The sequence below is a fragment of the Primulina eburnea genome, chromosome 15 (genome assembly GCF_022965805.1).
Source record: "Primulina eburnea isolate SZY01 chromosome 15, ASM2296580v1, whole genome shotgun sequence".
Classification (NCBI taxonomy): Eukaryota; Viridiplantae; Streptophyta; class Magnoliopsida; order Lamiales; family Gesneriaceae; genus Primulina; species Primulina eburnea.
The window spans coordinates 5756169-5779828 of record NC_133115.1 but is presented as its reverse complement, the minus strand read 5'-3'; the positions used below and the strand labels follow the sequence as shown (position 1 = coordinate 5779828).

Sequence of the window (23660 nt, the reverse complement as noted above, 5' to 3'; positions counted from 1 at the left end):
TTCGTTCTTAATAATACATGTTTTCAAATCAAGTCAGATAAACAGATAAACATGTACTATAAAGCAGTAAATCATGCTAGCAATCAAAAGCAGGAAAGAAAACCTCAATCTACCCCGCTCACTAGCCTCTTCTATCTCAATCTAAAGGATCTATGGCTCTGATACCACCTGTTGTGGGGACCCGGACGCTAATCAAGTTCTTAATCATCATTGGGACTAATTAATCAATTATAAAACAGGGTCTAAATTTTTTATTTTTATTTTTAAAATGCGGAACGTAGTGAAATCAAACTAATATACATATCAGTATAAAATACAATACAAGTCATGTACTGCATGCATTCAAAATAAACTAAGGTTTAACAACTAATGTCAAGTGCTCAAACCCTACTATACATCATAATCAAAGTCCGTAGTCTCCACTCTAATCACGATCTCTCTCTTCATCTCCTGGACCATGATCCTGCCCCACCTGTTGTCATGTACACATACAAACAAGACAACAGCCGGATAACTACGGTGAGACTAAATCCCAGTATAAATCAATGAAACATGCAATCATATAAACAAATATAAAGCATGTAATCAGGTAACAGATATATGTATCAAAATCTGAAACATAACCAATCATAAACTGTCGACAATGCTCATAACTCTGTCATTCAGACTAGCCTCAATCCTAGTCTAGGGATCCCGGTTTCCAAATGTGGTGTTCCTATATCGAATTCCGTAATAGAAGGAACTCTGTTCCTATTACTCGATATAACCAAATATGGTGTTCCTATATCGAATTCCGTAATAGAAGAATTCCAATCCTATTACTCGATATAACCAAACATCCGGCGTCCTGACCTAACCGTCATGGACTGTAGCTCTATCGCTAATATCTCATCTTGAGACATCGTGCAATGTGCCCGTGGCGATTCCACCACTATCAAGCACTTCTGTCACAAGATTACTCGTCTAATACCTGCTATCTATATTCAAGAGAACAAGTACATCAGTCAAATCAATGCAAATATCAATGCAATAAAGTAAAGTATGTGATTTAGGGAAACTCAAGTCTAAACCGACTCAAGTCGATCTCCCAGTACCACATTGACTTATACCTTTCTTTCGTCGGTTTCTGGCTCAGTCGAAGTCCTGAATTCACAGTCTGTCTGACAATGACAACATCAATAATCTCATGTCAATATACCTTTCAAATCGATAACAATCTGATCAATCTTGATTTAATTCAAAATCAACGGCATAACGGTACAATTTCAATATCCCCGTCAATACAATATCCTCAAATCACCGTTACAATCCATAACCCATATCCAATACAATCCGTAATCCAATCACTATTCAAATCTGTCTGGTATAAATCAATATAACCCAGAAAATTCATAACAATTCCATAATCAATTCGTTTCTTAATCTGACTTCGATTCTATGATGTCTAACATGTCAAGAACAACATATATGAGTTCCATTCAATTCTGACAATATCATAATTCTAAAACATGTCAAAAAGTAGTAAAACTTACGTCCAGTTGTAGCCTACGTTGCTAGGAACTCAATACCGAAGTCGGATTCAAAATCAGACGGACGGATTTCTCGCAAAAGGCGTGAGGATTTTCAACACAATTCCTATGAACCTTCTCTCGATTTCTGCTGAATAATTTCGAAGGAATCCTACTATATATATCCATGCATGCATACGTCGAGGTGTCACAATCTTCGCAAAACACGTCGCACCGTGGGTGCGGTAGCTTCAAGACCGCGGGTGCGCTCATGCTTCGGCAGTCTTTTTATTTTCTGAATTTCCACGACCGCGGGTGCGGTCTTGTTTGCATCGCAGGTGCGGTCTTGCATCGCGGGTGCGGTCGTGTTTCTTACCGCGGGTGCGGTCTCAGTTTTTCAAAAATTGCTACCCTACTGGACATCGACCGCGGGTGCGGTCTAACCATGAGCGCGGGTGCGGTGTTGCTTCGGCAACACATTCTAAAATTCAAACTAAATGACCGCAGATTATCTTCAATCGTGTCTCAGTTGGCCCCTTCGTAATCACGTTAAATTATAAGTCAATAATACTTGCTTAACAGTGAATAATTCTCGGGCATTACATCAATCTAATAATAGAATCATTTTTAGGGTATATGAATATAAAATTAATGTATTATGGAATGGGAAAATTGAGTAGAAATTTGTTGGCAAAAAAACTTGTATGAGACGGTCTCACGAGTCGTATTTTGTGAAACGGGTCTCTTATTTAGGTCATCCATGAAAAAATATTACTTTTTATTGTGAATATCGATATGACTGATTCGTCTCACAGATAAAGATTTGTGAGACAGTCTCACAAAAGACCTACTCAAATTTGTTTCCCAAAAACTACAGAAAGTGAGTTGGGAATGCAAAAAAGTTTGAATATAAAATAATGTGCACATAGAAATGCAAAATTGTGTCGTGGAAGATGTAAAATAATGGGGATTTTTCCGGCCATACCCATGCCTATCTCCGTGTGAAACGTGGTTAAATATATGTAAATCCGAACGCTTATAGTTTATAAAAAAAATATAGTAAGTTGTAACAGTGTAACTCAAATCTTTTAAAATGAACAACAATTTAAACACAATATTTTGATTGTTTTATCCAATATAACAATGATTACATCCCAACATTACGCGAGTTCATTGTTACAAGTATAACCCCTTATGAATCATTTCAAATAACTAGTTTTTACAGAGTCGATACATTATGAAAAATTATCGATTTACGTTCTCAAAAAAAAAATTAAAATAAAATAACGTAAAAAGACGAAGAAATATTTCCTATGTTCATTCGATGTATGTGGTTTTGTTGCAATAATGGAACGAAAATGGGAGAAAATAAATGCACATGGGGAGGGGACATTTCCCATATGAAAATAACATGGCTCTTGCTTTGCTTTGTTTCCTAATTTCAAAACATTCTCTCTTTTGGTTTCTTCCACTCTACGCCAAAATTAAAGCTCGATAATTATATTTTACATATGATCATATCGACTTGTCCAACAGCTAAATACTCACAAATATGATAAAATCATAATATAAAATAATGTAATATAATATAATAATTGATACTGGTATGTTTGAATTATTGGGGCCGGCGAGGATAAATTTATTCAAATAAATAAAAATATATTGAAGTTGTAGTGAGATTTTTACAACTGGATTTTTAATTGTTCTTAATATTTTTTAGGCTGTTAAGAAATATTCTTGAACATCTAGATTTATTGGACCACTAAAAAGTATAAATGCAGAAACAATTTAGATTGTCCAGTGATATAATATTTGACAATTTAATAATATATTGAAATGAGATTTGCATGAATGTAAGTGTGTAATGTAATAACACAAATATTATTATGGATACTCGGATATAAAAATATTACGTGAACTCCTTTTTTTACAGAAGATTTTCACTAAAAGACTTTGATTTTACAATGTTTTGTAACAACCTACTTCAGTTAGAACGTATCACTGCCTAATGAAATTTTTAGTAATCACTTTACACTTCTGGATGTTAAATAATCATTCGTTCTCCGGAAACTCCACGGTCAGATTTGTCGGCTTGAGTTGTTGGTGTAGCACAAATTTGATCAGTGATGATATGATATAATTCTGATAAGAGTGTGTTGTATGAGTAACCTTAAAGTATTTCTTGTGCGAGTTCTTAGAGATATTGATAATAATGATTTGAAAAATGCATGAGAGTTGTATATAACTTCTTTCTTGAAACCGGATCCTCACTATATATAGTTGAAAGCATCCAATAATAGGATAAAGCTTTTCAACTATCACGTGTACATTTCATTAAATGTCCATTTAATATTTGTTTGTTTTTGCAACTTAAAGCTCTTAGCTTCTAAAATTTTTTAGACAATTTAAGAAACTTTATGTCATATCAGGAGTTGGTAGGATACTGTTCATACTATAAATGGCAGTTTTCAGAACGACTGGAAGTAAAGTATTCACTTTTCTTTGCAAATTTTTGACCGACGATTAGAAAATAACGGTTTCATATAAAGTAGTGTGGTCTGAAAGCTGGTTTTATGTAACAATTCGATTATGTTATTTTGTCAATTACAAAAAATTAATGCATTTAACATTACCTGTGGATATTATGTATGACATGCACACAATATTTTTTAACTTTTAAAATATTTAGATAATATAGAGTAAGTATCTTGTGATATAGTTTCATGGATCTGTATATGTAAGATATATTGGTCATTTATTTGCACTAAAAAGTAATACTTTTGTCATAAAAAGCAATATTTTTTCAAAATTCAGGTATGAGGTCGTCTCATAAAATTGATATGTGAAACCGCGCTATAATAATTGTTTTTACGCTCGATATAAATGATGTTTAAAATTAAACATGAAAAAATCTCAAAATATTATTTTTTGCCACAAATTGTTTGACATTATCTAATCGAAATATTAAGTTCACTAATGAAAATAAAGTGTTCATTTATGTAATTAATCAAAGAGTGAGTCTTATGTGAGACCGTCTCACGGATCATAATCTGTGAGACGGGTCAACTCTACCCATATTCACAATAAAAAGTAATACTCTTAGCATAAAAAATGATACTTTTTCATGGGTGACCCAAATAAGAAATCCGTCTCACAAATAATACCCGTGAGACCGTCTCACACAAGTTTTTGCCTTAATCAAATACATTGTACACCATGTCCCCTATGGACACAATAATGGCTGTATATTATTGATGATTATTGGATTAGCCAAGAATATCATAGGTTGGTGATTATTTCGATTCTCTCTCCCATAATTATATTAAAAATAAATGTATATGTATTGGTAAATAGTGTTCAAAGAATAAATTAATTAAAGGAACAATAATAAAATCTTGAAATTCTTGACATAAATTTTACATTGATACGATTCAAACGGAAATCAAAATTAACTTCAATTTGATTAACATATATTTAAAAACCAGAATTATGTGCAACCAAATCAAATCATATCCAAATAATTCGGTTTGATTCTATCTTCTATCGAATTCGAAAACTCCGAACCGTTACTTCGAGAAAAATCTTCTTTTTTGTGAGAGAAAAAAGAAAAATTTGGGCAAATAATCTCTGTAAATCTGAAGTTTATTTTGTGAAGGATGGATATATGAGCCTTCCAAAACAATTTAACATAGACTTTAACTTGGAATGTCGTGTAATACTAAAAAATGAGCTGTTCCCAGAAAAAAATATAAGGCGTGATTTAAACGTAGGTAGGTGATTGCTTAAATATGAGGATTTCTTGATTATGACATCAACATTTTTATTTTAATTTTTGAGCTGGAAGATTATGTATTTTGTTATAATAGTAGGTCTTTTATGAGATGGTCTCGAGAATTTTTATCTGTGAGACGGGTCAATCCTACTGATATTCACAATAAAAAATAATATTTTTAGCGTAAAAAATAATGTCTTTTCATTGATGACTCAAATAAGAGATCTGTCTCACAAAATACGACACGTGAAACTGTCTCACACAAATTTTTATATTGTTATAATCATATATCGAGCTCGAAAACTCATCTTAAATTTTAGGATTTTTGTGTTATATGAACTATGGAGCATAGGAATGACACCGACATTTTTATTTACTAATAATTAGTTCATTCATCATTATAGGCGTCTAAAAAATAAAACATTATATGTTGAATAAAATTTATTGATTATTCAACCTTTTTATATTTTATTATTAAAAGGAACTTTATTAAACAATTACAAAATGTAAATAGATTTTTGATTCATCATTTTACTAATAATTAGCCCGTATGCTTCTATTTGATTGTCAAAATTGATTGTTCTGTTGTTTGAGGTATTCAAAAAATGAGAGGATAAACAAGAAGAAATCAAAGGAAAATGGCTTTGTAGAGGAAAGTGTTGAACACTTTGTCTTTAAAAAGAATTTTCCCTCACAATGTCCTAGAGTTTTTGGCAATCTTCTCCCAAGATACAACTACAATACTTGAATAATGAGCACTCAAATATTCAAGTTCTTTCACAAAGAAATGGATGAACTCTCTCTTGAAGAAGACAATACGCATATGATGTTATGATAAAAGTGTTTTTTATTTTTAATAATCATGCATTTAATGCTTTTCAAATGAAAAGACATGAACTTAATTCATAGGGGGTGTCCATTGGCCATTGTAACTGATCACAATCATCAAACAATGCCAAGGAAATGAAAAACATTAGAAAAATCGAAGGGACACGAAAACCTGCAGGCACCCGCTCGCGTATGCACGCGCGCGCGCGCTGCCGAGCGCTCTCGGTAGCGCTCGGCAGCGCCTGTCGAGAGCTCTCGGCAGGCGCACTCACATGTGCGCCGCTCCACGCGCCAGCCACTGTGCGCGCGCCTGCCACTGGCATGCGCGCGCCCATGCGTGCAGGCCCGCGCCCATCCGCGCGCATGACACTGCCATACTGTTAACCATTTTTTTTTCATTTTCGTCCCTTACATGTTCCGACTATACGTTTTAAGTTCGTTCAACATTTGATGAACTTGTTTCGAGTTTATTTCAGAACCCACCGAACTTAATATTCGTTCATTAAGTTTCGTTCTTCGTTTCGAATTTTTCCAATCAAACACATTGATTTATTTGCTCAATTTTCATTCATTAAGCACCAAAATTCCAACATGTTCAACTAAATTGAATCTTCCAAATATAATTATTTAAAAAAAAAAGAAATTCCTTCTATTCATCTTACATATATGTTGTCGAGGTGGAAAATTTTACAATTTTTTTTACCATAATTTATTTTATATTAATGAATTTGTTATAATCAAATGAATTTTTATCGTTCCAGAAAACTTTAAATTTAATGATATTGTCTTGATTATTTGTTTTCATATTTGAGTTACGATTTGATGAAATCATTTCTTTATTGTATGTAATATGTCTAGTATAACTATATTAGTTACAAAAAATAAAATCATAAATAAGTCGAGATAAAAAAAAATTATTTATTCTATATATGTAATCAGTTTTATCGTGTCAAAAAGGCAGAATAAATTTTAAATTTTTTATTTGACATTCAAATAAAATCTTTGAACACTCATATGATTTAAACAAAATTTAGTCATTCATGGGGTGTTTATGAATTTACTTTTTGTGAATAAATCACTTGAAACCAACTATTTCGGGACTAACAGAGATAGTTATTGAAGTATTCCCTATGAACAATCTTCTTGAATTCTTTTTTCTCCAATCGAGTTCACGACTGGAATATTCGTTCCTCAACTAAATTGCACTAGAAAAATTAGATAAATTTTAGCGTTTGAGATCAAAAACCAAAAGGCGGCTCACCCTTATTTTCTTAATTTGAAGTGGCCGAAAATTGGAAAATGGTGGAGAGGGATTTTTCGAAAATTTGAGTGTGTTGGAGGCTAGGGTTTTTTGGCCTCTTTACTTAATTATGAATCATTAACCTAATTACATTAATTATAGATTAGAATTCCTTAATTAAACTCTTTGAGATTAGTTAATTGATTAGATTAGTCCAACTAGTTTAATTAATTATTATATTAAAGTTCATTAAGAGCTTTAATTATTTAGTATGTTGAACTTGTACTTCTACAAGCATGTTATACATACTTCTCATTATATTTTTAATTTATTCTTTAATAAACTCAACTTTTGAGTTTAATATTTTAAATTATCAAATTTTCATAAATTCAACTTCTTGAATTTATTCTCTCCAAATTTTAGTTATCATAAATTCAACTCCTTGAATTTACTATATTGTAAGTTTATATAAATTCAACTCCTTGAATTTATTGTATCAACAGAAACAAGTGATCAAGAGCTTGTGTGACACTCGATGGTTCAAGAATACAGATACCCGTGAATTCACTGCTTTTAAACATTTTTCTTTTATTCGGGTTTACCCTAATTTGCCTCGTTCTATAGACCAACATTTGACCATGAGAATGTCAGAAATCATTTTTCTGATTAAACTCATCGAATCATGGTAAGAGCGTCTAGTATTATCGCTACATGATTCCACAAATATTATTGATAGTTTCTGCAAGAACTAATTGGTTATGATTAACGTACAGTACCATCCTTTCATCTAATATATCCTGATCAAATATGCAATCATTGATTCGTCGAGGGTTGCATATTAGATTCAATATCAATGTGACACATTCATTAAATATCCATAGTGTCATCGTATACACAATTAGAGAACCATTGTCCCTAATGTACATATTATACTCTGGCCAGAGATTTCATGGACTACTATTTCGTTAGATCACATAAGATATTCACACCCGTATGTGAGCGGTGAATTCCCGACTACAATCATACACATGTCGCAATTACACCTAGCCTCGCTACCTTGTGACCCTTGTGGAGTTGGTAAACGAGTCAAAGCACAATCCTAGTATGCAGAGCCTCAGTGTTATCCCATGTCGTAAGTACTAATTATGTACAATCAGAACTATTTTTTTCTATGAATAAAAACCACTTGAAAAGTCCAAAGAATGGTTATTCGGTACAATCATCATATGATAATCATCTGCATGATTGGACATCTCTATGCTCTTACCATAAAACACGATACACAACATCACGTATGCTAGTCTAAACTTAAACGGCATTTATCCTTATTTTTAGACGACTAAATCGACTAGGAACAAATATACCCTTACCATGAAACACACACACACACACCCCATACCATTCACTAATTACTTCAAAGAAAAGTTGTAAAATATACCATGCAATCTATTGTATTTCTCACTTGGATAGAAAGTGTAATATTACAAGAGGTTTAAACATGAAAGTTATATATATATATATATATATATATATATATATATATATATATATATATATATATATATATATATATATATAATATGGAATATTTTAGTACATCGTACTTATTATATTGAAAAATATTGCGCACATCGAATATAACGATATATCGTACATTTCAGTATGATACAATATCATACCGAACTTTTCGGTATCAGTATGACATTTAAAAAAATTAGGCATTTTGAGAATTTTTTTTACATATTTTAAAAATTATAATATAATGTCGATATCGATATGATATCTAAAAATTTCAGTATTTTTAGTGAATAACATCAATTTTTTTTAAAAAAAATGTATAGACGGTTTTATATATATTTATATATACCGAAATTTCGGTGTAATGAGTTTTTTTTTTCAAAGAACATTTAGAAAATCTAATATATCGTACCAAACTAGGTCTAATCATAGATTCTTTTAACTTAGTTTTCATCTAAGATGTCATTTTTCTCACACTATTAAAATTAAAAATCGTGTGTAATTTTGTCTTTTTGCAATATTTTTTTAAAAAAAGTCAAAATGAAATGTAATTAACAAAGTACAGAGTATAAACAACACATATATTACTAATTACATATAGATATGATGTATTGCAATAAAAAAAATTTATTGAAGTAGCGACTGAAATATAATATTTGGACCGATATACAATTTATTAAGATTTATATCGTATACTGAACACTAACCAAAAATTGGCAAAAACTTGTGTGAGACGGTCTCACGGATCATATTTTGTGAGACGGATATCTTATTTGGGTCATTCATGAAAAAATATTATTGTGAATATCGGTAAGGTTGACCCGTCTCACAAATAAAGATTCGTGAGTCCGTCTCACGAAAGACCTACTCTCAAAAATTTTGGCAAAACGACTAGCGATATATACCAAATACGACTTACATTTCAAGCCAGCATCAGCCTCATCTTGTCATAGAAAAGGGAACCAAATTGGCCAATTTCTAAACCACGGTTTTGTAATTGAACCATCAATGTGCCTCGATGAGACATTATCAATAAAACAAGTTAATTTAATACTAGTCCGATAATATTTCTCTTTCACCCCTTACGTTGGCACATATTCCGAAAAGTCCCCCCAAGATTGAAAACAGACGTTAGCAGATAGCGACAAGAACCTACTTAAAATGACAAATCACCCCCTCATCAAATACGAAATTCGAGGTGGACACATGTCAAGTCACTGTCTGCCACGTAGGAAAATCCGCCACGCTGTACTGTCATGTCACCACTTCCCAGCTTTAATTTCGAGATTCGAAGTGTAATAAATAGCTGTAGACATCCACTTTTACCGTGTGATTTATTTTTTAATTTATTTTTTTATAAATTGATTTTATTTATTTATTAGTAATCTTGTCCGAGATATTATTATAAATTCGAGAATTGTTTGAAGTTTGAAAGTAAAAAAATAATAAAATATTGTAAATTTTATTTTTATTGTGAGTGTGTGGTGTTATTAAATTATTAAATTAATTTTGAATCTTGATTATTGTTTTATCTAGTTTTATTTTTGTATGATTTGAACTATATTTTATATTTGAAAACACGATATTGTAGTTGTTTTCAAATAAATTAGAATATATGTTTTAATATTTTTCATTAAAAAAATCGTAAACCTACCACAACCGCTCGAAACCATTCAAAATCGTAAGACTAATTTTACGTGTAAAACCGCGATTATTTTTTAAGAATATCAAACCGAATTGCGCAAAACCACACCATGATCACCCATATCCAAGTCTATAAATATATGAACTTGTAAATTAGCTAGGTTCTCAGAAATCATCGCACAATTCTCATATTCAAGCTTTCAATAGCTCAACTACTTTCAAGACTTCTTATTAGTACACGTTTAAGTATTATATCAGATTATTAAACATCAATTTGTGCTTCATATATTTCATTTCGAAATACTTGTAAATTGACAGTTAGTGTACAGTTCAGTGTTGTTTAAGTAAGCTAATCAATGAATTTCAGTTAGACAATGATAAAACCTTATTGAACCGCGTTGTTACAAAAGTTGAAATTTCCAAAGTTTTCTAGTGAACATCTTTATCACAAAGAAAAAAGAAAAAGAAGTACGTAGGAGTAGTTCAACTATTCGAACATACAGAAAACATCTTTGTGTTATTTACATTTCAATCAGTCTACTTTTGATAACCCAATTTTGTTCTTACTTAGCAATTTTTTTTATTGTTCAATATATCAGGCTAGCTTCATTTCGCATATAACTAATCTGATTATGCAATTGATGGTAACTTGACGAGAATCGCAATAAAAGTTGTTAACCCATCGAATTTCAAATAAACTAGTGTGATTGTTTGTTCGACTCTTTCTAAAATCAATCACCCGATAAATTCATGTAACCCTTCTATATAAATTAATAAGCTTTTAAAATGTTGTGTTTAAAACATTCGCAAAACTAATAAATGGAATAAATATGCCTTTTTTTATTAGTTTGTTTCCACCACGCTCTAAGTAATGGTATATTAAATTTCTCATAAATTAATATATAGAAAAAAATTAAATTTTTTGAGAGAATGTTGCCATATACAGGGAAAAATTATATTTGAAAATTCGAAATATTCTCATTATAATAATTAATTTCTATGATGTCACATTAGTATTCTGCAGTAAAATCTCTATAAATAATACTCAATAAATTAATAATATATCTAAGTAATATTTTTTCTCGATCTCAACTTGGGTCAATGTGCTAAAATTAATAATTTTGATAAATTAATAACATAATAATTTTTTGAAATACGCACGTACAAAACTATGCTCTCATCAACGTTATAAATTAATCATTCTTGAAAATTAAAATATAACTAAGACCATTTTAGTAATATATGATCCTATTTTTTTTTCATGAAACCTCTAGCGAAAATGATTGGAAAAAAGAGAAAACTACTTTTATTATTGTTTTTGTTTATATAGTTAATTTTATTTGATAAGTAAATATAATAACTATATTTAATTAGCAAAAATAATGAATATCACTCAGTTTATAAATATACATGTACAACGAATATATATATATATATATATATATATATATATATAAATTCAATGATTTTTTATGTAATTAAATTTAAGTTATTGGAATCAAGAAAATGATTATTAAATAATACATTTTTAATTTATAGATTAATTAATATCTCTCTAAATAAATACAAATTGATGGACTTAATTTTATTAATTTATTAAAATTTTACTGTATTCCTAAAATTAATTAAATAAAATGGGCCAAAAATATTAATATCATAGCGTTTTTTTTGTTTGTTTTTTTATTTAAGAATAGCATTGGTTTTATAATCCCCCTTTTGAGTAAATCTATGAGTAATATACATTGTATGAACACAAAATATATAAAATACAGAGGAACCAGGCTGTCTGAAATCCAAATGACGGCGTCAAATATATATATATATATATACACACACACACACACCAGGCTGTCCGAAATCCAAATGACGGCGTCAAATATATATATATATATTATATTTAAATATATATTAATTATTTATTTAGTTTAAATAAAAATGTAACTTTAATTTATATTTTATATATTTTAAATTCAAAATAAAGTTTTCCTCACAAAGAGACAAACCTATTCCCAATGTCTGAGATGATCCAACTTTTTTTTATTCGGGAAATTGATTTCAGTTCTCGGTCGTTCCATTTTTTTGTGTTCAGTTTCTGAGTACTTTTTTAGTACCACATTGACACATGAAGTGTACCATATTTTAATGTTATATGATATAGTATCATAATTTTGTGAGTAGGAGTGAACCCAAATAAATGTTTTGATTGAAGATTTTTCATCGATTTCCTCTTTTTTATTGGTTTTGTTAAATCTTAATTAGAATAAATTATTCAGGAAAAATATACAAAACCTAGAAGTTATGATTTCGATTCATAGATTTCTACTTCTACTTTTATATAAAAACAAAAGAGGAAATTTTTCAAACATTTATTCGACCATCAAAATCACTTCTATTTTTTTTATAAATAAAAATATTTTAAATTGAACTTATTTAATTTTTTTAATATACAATTTCTAATATATTTTAATAAAATTATTTCTTTATACAATATGATAAGAAATTTGGTAAAAAAATTACGGCCACTAGAAAATAAGATATATTTGGGAAACCTGAATAAATCTGAAATTCTGGTTACCACAATATTCAAATTAATTTTTAATTTTCTACTTTTAAAATTTTAATCTAAGCTTAAATAGTTCCTAGTATATTATTATTATATTAAAATTGATATTATTCCACTTTTTATGGAAAGTGATATTTTAATAAATGCAACCAAGCTTTGAGCCTTGAGGGAATGGAATGATGCCAATATTATTATTAAAATAATTATGTGTCAAATAATTAATTTCCAGCTGTTTTTTTCCTTTTTCTGGGAAAGGAGGTAAATGAATAGCTAAGCTGGATACAACCTTGTTCAAAAAAGACTTTTCCCTTGGTATAATCCTTCTATTTTTTAAAAATTTAAAATAAAAACCTACGTACTTCGTACGTTATATTGTATTATTATTATATTGCTAGTTTTCTTTTTCAAAAATCTTTATAATTTTGGACTTTTTAGAAAAAAAATGTGGTTTTGTTTTTATTTTTTTGAAAAATAAAATACTTTATAATTCTTGAATTTTCATGAAAGAATAAGATGTTTTGTTTTGATTTTGTTAAGGCATGATTTCGTAAATAGGATAAGGGAGTTATTGATAAATAATCCTACTTATCTCACGTTTGATATTTTTTTAGAAAGCATCGTGTTCTTTCATGATTTAATGATAAAATACATTACAGATTAAGCCCTTAATAAATAAATTTATATAAGGATAAAATATCCTTCCTATAAGGTGCGATAATTTTAATTTAATGAAAAAATACCCTACAAATGACTTAATTGTCCTCAATTTATAAAAATCTTAAACCCTTTCTTCTCTCATATCATATTATATAATATATAAAATTAAGTGAAAATAAAGAAATCATACAAGCACTGTCGACGCATGAACATATAAGAAATAGAACTTAAGCGACAATTTTGAAATTATAAAATTTATTATGATAAAGTTAATTTTGTCATCACAATCTAACATATAAATTTAATCACTCTTATTAAAATTATATCGAAATTTAAATATAATATCCTACGTCTTATTTATCTTTAACTTATCCTTATATTATATATCACCGATTATCTTATCATGTGTACCAAACTATGCCTTAGTCTTAATTTAGTGCACACTTACCCCCATTATATGGATAAATTAATTAATTTACTCCTTTTAATTATTGATTACACAACTTATTCAAGATTTTGGAAATAATTTCATTAATTTAAAATCTTTAAGATTTACATAATTATAAATCTAGTGACATGATTATATTTTAGGTATGTAATTAAAGCATCCGGTTAGAATTCATATTGAAAACCCCCGGGCATGATTATAAGCGTTGATATCGAGACTATGAGATATTTAACATACACTCACGTCCAAGAATGAACATCTGGAGCATTAAATTTACAAAATATTATCGGATAACTCATATGATAGTCTAAAACGTAACAATAGGTCTTGAATCTGAAATCATGTTAAGACTAAGACTTTGAATCAACTCAACCTTAAAAACTAGCTCAATATGAAAGATTATCAAAATTCATATATACAATTCTAAAAAAATTTAATCGAGTCGACATGAGACATTTAACATTAAGTCCTAACATTACGAATACCATAAGAGCAATGTGGATTCAAACCACTCAACATCTTAGAAGGCATATTTATTCTAGAAGGCAAAATCAATTTCGGAAGACAACACCATCCAAATTTAACTGGTGAGGGAATCCGCGGGGAAGGTTAGTCTCTTACAAGATTAATTAGGCGAAGTCAGGACAAAAAAATTATATTACTAATTACTTCTACTTAAATTTTATGACCGGTTATGCCAAAAAATTATATTACAATTACTTACACTTAAATTGTGTGCCAATTTTTTTATTTAAAAAAACACGATCATTTATTTTTATGAAACGAGAAATCACAGCTGCTATTTTTCAGTCAATATTGAATAAATCTATGTGGTAATATAATAATTTGCAATCCACGTTAGCAAGATAAATCGCACTGTAGAAACATTATGAGATACACCCATCCGATAAACTGCGATAGAGAGAACCAAACACATTATCATTATAATTAAACATAAAGACAAAACATGACTGGTTAGCTAATTAATAAGAGTATGTCTTTTGTGAGATGGTCTCACGAATCTTTATATGTGAGATGTGTAAACCCTACCGACATTCACAATAAAATTAATACTCTTAGCATAAAAAATAATACTTTTTCATGGATGACCCAAATAAGATATCAGTCTCACAAACTACGACCCGTGAGACCGTCTCACACAAGTTTTTTCCATTAATAATCTACATGGATTAAGTGTGGACTAAATATGTTTACGAAAGATAAACTTATTTTAAAAAGTGTAGAAAATTAAATGAGATTAAATAACAATTTAATGTGAAGTGGAACTAATTAAAGTACCAACCTCGAATAAAATATGAAATATTTTCAATAATTTTCTTCAGTCAAACGCGGTCTATAAAGACGACAATTTACATACTTGTAGCCTCAAAACACCGAAAAAATTGAAAAAAAAATTGAAAAATTCAAAAACACTGACGCAAATTCCCATCCTCTGCCTAAATATTACAAGAACCAATTGCTTCAACGCGCTTGAATGAGTTTTCGCGTTTCTTCTCTCTCTTAAATCTTCTTTCCAAGAAAGCTAGCTCAAAGGAAGAACCCTACTTCTGCATTTATTAATATATCTCTGTGCAACACTCTCTTCTCCTCCTGTGTGTGTGTGGTTTTGGGGTACTCAAATGTGCGAGATGGCCGTCTGCAAAAGCAGCAAGAAGAAGCAGCAGAGTTACATTTCGGTCCCATCTCAAATAATCAGCTCAATCTCACATTCATCTCTTGAATCGTTGTTGGTATCTCCCAAGAAAAAGCAGCCTCACCCCTCGAAGCTCAGGGCTCTGCTCCACTCCCCAAGGTTTCTCATATTCTTGATTTTTCTGCTTGGTTTCCTCTGGATGTTGAGGGCGTATGATTTTGATCCTTCGATGCCTTTCTCGAGAAACCCATGTGCGGTTTCTAAAGAAAAAGGTGAAATCTTGAACGGTCTGTTGAGTTCTCAGCTGAGTATGGAGGGGAAAGAGGGTGAAACTTATGAAGAAAGTGGGTTTTGGAAGCAGCCCGATGGGATGGGATACAGACCTTGTTTGGATTTCAGTGAAAGGTATAGAAGAGATGGTAATGAAATTGTTAAAGACAGGACAAAGTATTTGATGGTTGTGGTTTCCGGTGGGATGAATCAGCAGAGGAATCAGATTGTGGATGCTGTGGTCATCGCAAGGATTCTTGGAGCAGCTTTGGTTGTGCCCATCTTGCAAGTTAACGTTATCTGGGGTGACGAAAGGTATGTTTTCTTTTGGCATTTTTCTTTTCGTTTGCAGCCTTTCAGTGTCAACTTTCTTGGTTCAAATATATTTTTTTGATATGTTTATTCTTGAATTTTTTCCTTCTAACCGGTTATATTGACGTTGTTTCTGTCTTTGCTGTTATTTTTGCAGTGAATTTTCTGATATATTTGATTTGGATCATTTCAAGAATGTTTTGGCAAATGATGTGAGAATTGTGTCATCTCTTCCCTCAACTCATTTGATGACAAGACCTGTGGAAGAGAAGAGCACCCCTCTTCATGTGTCTCCGGAGTGGATTCGCTCTCGTTACCTTCGACGGGTAAGAATTGGCATCGAAATTTGCTCATAAAGCAGGGGCCCTCAAAAGGGTCGGACATATGAAGTTAAATTTATTAGTAAATTTGTCAACAAAATGAAAGTTTTATATGAATCTGCATTATAAATGTGTGATCTGATTTTAAGCAATTTATAAGCTTTATCAAGTAAAGTAAGTGCATCAATGCTTTAAGAAACATGAGTGCGATTTAAAACAGGAAAAATTTAGGCTATCATTTTGTGGGGTCGAGGATGGCATTTAGCACGTTTTCATTGACCTGGAACTATGTATGTGGTTGAAGAATCAATTCATTAGCAAAACGAAGTCAGCATTGTGCTGCAAAAACACAGTAATGACTCCAAAGTTTGAATCTTTGATGTGTATCCAACTTAAGACTTCCCGGAGGCTAATTCAAAGCTTTAATTCTTTGACATGGTCAGACTTGCGACCATAAACCTTAAATCTTACATTAAGATAAAATGGAAAAAGAAAACAATTCAACTTTTTGTCCAGCAGATTTTGAATCCTGGTACAAATTTTTTTAGCAGATTAGAGTAAGGAACTGGTTCAACAAGCCCAAATAGTTTAATTCCTGAATTGGCTGTAAATTATCATGATTAACAAGCTTACAAGAAATATTATTGAATAATGAATGGAGGGAAACTCTTATATTGCTGTCTCTGTTGATTCTTATTTGAATCAAAATGTTATTTTCTGCAGCTTAGGAGGGATGGTGTGTTGCTGTTGCGTGGTTTGGATTCGAGGCTTTCTAAGGATCTTCCTTCTGATCTTCAAAAGCTTCGTTGCAAGGTATATTGGTCCCCTCATCTTTATAATACACATTTTTACTACAAATATGTCATTAACCAAGTTATTCAATTTGACTTGCAGGTGGCTTTTCATGCGTTGAGGTTTTCCCCCCATATATCTGAAATTGGCAATAAACTTACGGAAAGAATGAGAAACAAGGGACCATATCTTGCTCTTCATTTGCGAATGGAAAAGGACGTATGGGTTAGGACCGGGTGTCTTCCTGGTCTAACACCCAATTATGATGAAATGATTCATAATCAGAGGAAGGCACAGCCAAAGCTCTTGACATCACGATCTAACATGACGTACCATGATAGAAAACTTGCCGGACTCTGCCCTTTAAACGCTTTAGAAGTCGCGAGGTAAACTCTTCAAAACACATGCCATTTAAAATCTCCATGATTTCCTCTCTAAGTTGTCATCACCATCATTCAATATCTCACCCCACGCTCAATGTTGAGGTTTCTGATCTATGATTCTGTTGTGTATTATTTAGGTTGCTTAAAGCTTTGGGAGCTCCGAAAAGTATGAGAATATACTGGGCCGGTGGGGTTCCTTTGGGAGGAGCAGATGCGTTGTTGCCACTGGTGAAAGAGTTTCCTCATTTTTACAGCAAGGAAGATCTTGCATTACCGGAGGAGCTCGAACCATTTTTAAAGAAAGCTTCACTAATGGCAGCAATTGATCATATAGTATCGGAGGAAAGTGATGTATTCATGGCATCTCATGGAGGAAACATGGGGCATGCAATTCAGGTAAGAAGATTTACTTCACAATTCTGAGTGATACCATTTTCAGCGTTGGTCGGTAACTGTAATTCGTCTCCTATAACAGGGGCATAGGGCCTATGCAGGACACAAAAAGACTATAATCCCGAACAAAAGACACATGCTTCGCTACTTTGTTGATTCTTTGCTTCCTGAGGCCAAGTTCAACGAGATCATGCTCAACTTGCACCAAGATTCTTTCGGGCAGCCAGAGATTAGGACTAGCAAATCTGGGAGGGACGTGACAAAGTATCCCATCCCAGAATGCATGTGCAACAATACTAAAATGGTATAGTATCGGTTTGATGAGTTGTAGTAACCTGAAGCTCCAAGTTTCAGCATTGAGATGTTAGAATGTGACGCCGCGCCATTGGAATAGGCAGTGAGGAAGTTTTGAGGTTGCACAGAAAGCATATCCAAAATTGGCTGTTCTACTTCTGTAAGCAGAACTGCAGAAGAGAGAGTTCATTTATTTTTCCCCCTCATCTTTGTTGATAAATTTTCCAGTGGGGGACATTTATGTAGAAAATAGTGTATATTTATTTTTTATTTGATTCATTCATTTTATTCTTGGAGATCACATTTATAACATGTGGATATACCGTATTTTACTTGAATAATTTGTGTTGCATTTTTCAAGACTGCTGATGCTACTTAAATTGGGATGGCGAGTGCATGATTCTTACTAAAACGAGCGATGCGTGTATAAGATAAATGGTTCCTGAGTGCCGCCATTTTTTGTCGCGATTAGGGGCGAGCATTCGCTGCTCACGATCTCATTAACCAAACCGAACAAGTTAAAATCGATTAATTTTTTTCAATGAAACCAAACAGATCGAATTTTTTCGCAAAAATCAAAATGAAAATTTTAAAAATAGAATATACCCTGCGGTTTTCTATAAAGATTCATGCATTTCGTTAGAAGAAAGTATGATTTTACTCTAATTTATGGAAAACATGAGCAATTTATTTTCTGAGCAATAGACTTTATAATTTTTCTTGCAGTCCAATGTGAAAGTTGATTCCAACAGATTTACGAGTGATCCAACAAAAACATTATTAATTCTATCAAACAAAGGAAGATTTTTGAGAAAAGAAAGAAAACTAGAGAGGGATATATAGTATTAGACTATAGAGCCATCAATACAATACCGACAGCCCAACACAATTAAGGCCCTAAAGAAAAATTTAATAATATTTTTAAAATAAAACTGTTCAACCGATTATTTATATCAACCATGAAAATTGTACTAATTTAATAGATTTTTTAAATAAATTAAAAACATAATTTTTAAATTAACTTAATCAATATTTTGAATTGGTTTGATTTGGTCGGTTAATTCGGTCTTTTCTCTTCCTTGATCGCTATTTAGAATCAAATGAGTGAGGGCCGCGAATTTTAGGGCATGTAAATTTTGACTTAATTATAGACATGTATTTATGAATTATGATATTATTATTAAAAAGACATTTTTGAAAATATTAAACCATTATACATGGAATTAAAAACCTTAAAACCAATAAATATATACATTTGAAAATTTGGTGTCATGATCGTGCATGCACTTCAAATTTTAGGAAGGAAAGGGAATTCAATATGCCAGTTTCGAAATGAAGGAGAATAAGTTAAGGTTTTGAAACCATCGGCTTGCACTCAATTAAAGAAAGTTTTGACCAACTTGGTTGTTAGTTATTTTAACTGATCAAGTTTTGTAATCATAAAAAAGAGAGATTATTGGATAATTTCATATTTACAATCTTTATTTTGATGTTAACAAAACTTGTTATTGTGTTTCTAACAATTTACTTAAGTGCGCAGAAAGCTGAAACTGATGATGTTTCGAACTGATCAGTTTTCGTGCCAAAACTGAAGCTATCAAAACGTAAAATGAAAGTGCCAATGATTGCTCAAACTGAACCAGTCTAATTGATATATCAAAGACCATTTCAACTGATTATTAAGCTGATAGATGATTCAGCAGAATACCTTCAAAAGCTGGGCCAGCTAATGAAAAGTTCAACTAATGAAGAGCACAGCTGACCAGTACAACTGAATCAGTGAAATCAGTCTAGCTGACAAGCCAACTGATTTCAGCAGACCAGTTCATAGATTGCAGCAAGCTTATTTAATGGAATTCAGTTGTTCGCAAAGGTACAATAAATTGTACAATCATAGGTACAATAAGAACGTTGCAGCAGATATTAAAGTTGAAAGTTTCCAGAATGACTGTCAGAAAGTGAAGACACTTTTTCGAGAAACAGATTCAAATTGCAACAAACATAATTGATGAGTCTTGATGTTACCTTTGCTTCTATAAATACAAGATGAAGACCATCAAAAAAAGTGTGCGCGGATGAACACACACAAAAGAGGACACACATAATTCATATCAGCTTACAAGAAGCAGCTAGCCCATATTTGAGGGAACACTTCAACATGTTATCAGATTAGATTAGAAGCACAAATCGCTCAATGTATGAGAACACCTTCGTGTTTTATTCATAGATCACTTCTCACACACGCATACACAATCACTCACATATACCAGAGAGTTTATTCTTAAAGTTCATGTGGGGTCCTTTGCTCCTAATCATTATTACAATGCAATTTGATTAGGGTTAATTAATTACAGCGAAAAACGAGTTTGAATTTTCTTTACAATGAGCCCATATCATTTCATTTGAATACTAAAAATAGTATTTCATCACATCATAAACATGCCCACACGTAATCAAAACCAATCATATACAAACAATTCATATCCTTGGGACATGCTCCGGTATATAGATACATATACATATATACTGGGAAACAAAACATAAAATCTCATCCCAAACTGTGACTCCCTCCAGAAGTACCCTCTCCGGCCTCCTGATATCCTGGAATATCTGCCATTGTCCACACACAAAGATAACAACAACCTCCCTTGGGGGTGATCAAAGCTCCGTATGGAACAACCATCATATATACCACAGGTATCTAAACAATGATATATGGTATGCAATGCATGTATGTCGTGGAGGTATCAGGTCAAATGCTCATCCACTGAGCACATGTCGGAATCAAACGAATCGCTATCAAATCAATGCTCGAGCTGGCACACCGGCCTCAATAAGGGATACTCGTATGATAGCGTCGACGAAGCGCAATCAAATCCCAAATCTCATATCAATTGTCGGGGCCACAAATGTCTATGTTTTAAGGGTTATGTAATACCAAACATAGCATTGTGTTCACAAACCCCAGAATCCAATCAAATCATATCAGGGTATCAAAGGATCATAGCTCAACGTGCATGTCATGTATCGATGTATGCATCAAACGATGTGTGTTAACAAAACATTTATTTTATACATCGATATTCAAATCTCAATGTCATGTATGCCACATAAACTCAACAAATAAGGCATATAGACATGTGTTCTCATTCCAATCAATCAAACCAATCCAACATATATCATATAATACAGATACCTGTCGTATATTACCCGGTCGCAACATACCTAAATTCTTCGCTTCCAGTTGATGTAGCCTGAAGATATCGGTATAATACTTTATCTACATCAATAACATACTCATTCCACTCAATAACATAATCCAAAATCATTAATATGAGTTTCAAATATCATTTGAAACTTAAAAAATTCATATCAAATCCAAATCAGATCATAATTCAATTCCGACTTCGAATATGAGTTTCTTGTCGGTTTTTCTACTACATATAGGAAGTTCAACTTCAAATACATGCTATTCCAGCACTTTGATATTTAGAGCTGCTGGAACGAGAAGAAAATTACCTCAGTCAGAAGCCCTCGACGCGAAGATCACAAATATATAATTTGTTTCGCGTTTGGACAGCGTTTCGAAGTCGATTCGGACGAAAGAAATCGAATTCCATTTCTCTCTCTCGAAGTTGCTGAAATGAAAATGAAGAAAGAAAGAAAGAAAATCTTATTCTTATCTCCACATCTCTCGCGCTCGGGCGGTAGAATTCTCGCGCCTGAGCGCGAGAGGTTCTGCCCCCGAGTTGTATTTGTGCCGCGCTCGGGCGGTCAAAAGTTACCGCTCGGGCGCGGAACGTTCTGCCCGAACATTAACAAATTCTACCCTGCGCTCGGGCGGTCATTTTCTACCGCCCGGGCGCCACACGTTCTGTACAAACATTTATTTTTGTACTATATTGGCGTCCGGCTTCTCCACTCGAGCTCTTACAACGTCGATTTATATTCAATATTCATTTTCTCAATTCCATTGTTATGACATACATCAAATACCTAATCACATGACAATTTCATAAATTATCGATAATCACATTAGATTTACGATAATACGATACACGGTCCTTACAGTTCAGTTGAGGGAGTTTTGATACAAAGATGTTAAACAATGTGTTCGTAGTCTTCGCACAAAGGCGTTAGCTGAGAGGTGGTTCCTTCGGTTTAGTTGAGTGCTGGGAGTTCAGTTAGGCAGTAGGGTAAGTTGCTGAGTGGAGTTATTCAAAGTGTTGTATAAATCAATGTCTTCTAGTGTATCCTACCTGTGAGGTAGAATGAGTGACATAAGAGATTCAGTTCCGAACATCCATAAGCAAATTCTGTTTTTTTACTTGTTTTGTGTTGCATATGTTTTTAAAATTGATATGATCAGTTCAATTCTCACCATTACTGAACTGATACAAGCTGCAACTGGTCCTCGATTAATGTTTTCATTTTTCCTTCACGAATGATTATTTTGAGTATTTTTTCGCTTGATTTGAAAGCCAAATTCGATTTAATTCATCGGTGTTTACATTCTTAGAACACGAGCTATTGCAATTTATTGAGAATATTGTGTTTGAAACACCCCTATGGGTGTCAAAACCGATCCTATCATTGGTAAGCCTCATCAATTTCGAAAATATAAGGCCAATTATGCAAGCTATATTTCGAGAATATGAAAGAAATAATTCAAGAGGGATTTTCAAACCAATCAAGGAGGACAATTAAGGAAAAACGACATCCTTTTGGTAGCATAATTGAGATTTAATGCAATTAATGTGCATGATCTGGGCTTAAACAGGTGCCTCAATCAGCCTCTCCTCCTACCTATATATTGTGTCTCATTCCAAGACACAACCATGTCATATTTTCTAATTTAGGTGCTGCCAGAATTGAGAGTTTCAGTAGCACACCTAAGGTGAAATTCTGCTTAACTTCATCCAAGAAACATAATACAATGTGAGCCGAAGTACTGCCCAAGCCAGGAGCAAGGATCAATCCAAGTTGAGTGTAATTCAACCCCACTTTCGATCGTGTACAAGCTAGCCATCACCCTGTTCGACCATTCTCATTTTCTTAAGCTGC

General features: G+C 32.1%; 1 protein-coding gene across 2 annotated transcripts; it reads left to right on the top strand.

The window, feature by feature from the left end:
• The first annotated feature begins 15570 nt into the window (after positions 1 to 15570).
• Positions 15571 to 18919, top strand: LOC140814367 (O-fucosyltransferase 20-like). Of its 2 annotated transcripts, XM_073173316.1 has the most exons (6): positions 15573 to 16417; positions 16572 to 16740; positions 17458 to 17547; positions 17629 to 17912; positions 18047 to 18305; positions 18385 to 18919. In XM_073173316.1, the coding sequence occupies exons 1-6, from the start codon at positions 15819 to 15821 to the stop codon at positions 18610 to 18612; spliced, it is 1629 nt and encodes a 542-aa protein (XP_073029417.1). In that variant the 5' UTR covers positions 15573 to 15818; the 3' UTR covers positions 18613 to 18919. The 2 variants fall into 2 exon arrangements, with proteins under 2 accessions (XP_073029416.1, XP_073029417.1); XM_073173315.1 differs by having other exon boundaries at positions 15571 to 16417; positions 17458 to 17912.
• Positions 18920 to 23660: the final 4741 nt, after the last annotated feature.

Bases quoted from the DNA above. Each gene is read 5' to 3' on its own strand.
- LOC140814367 (XM_073173315.1), top strand. From the start codon at position 15,819: ATGTGCGAGATGGCCGTCTGCAAAAGCAGCAAGAAGAAGCAGCAGAGT. The intron at 16,741-17,457 runs GTAAGAATTGGC...TATTTTCTGCAG, and splicing joins GCTCTCGTTACCTTCGACGG to CTTAGGAGGGATGGTGTGTT. The intron at 17,913-18,046 runs GTAAACTCTTCA...TGTATTATTTAG, and splicing joins AACGCTTTAGAAGTCGCGAG to GTTGCTTAAAGCTTTGGGAG.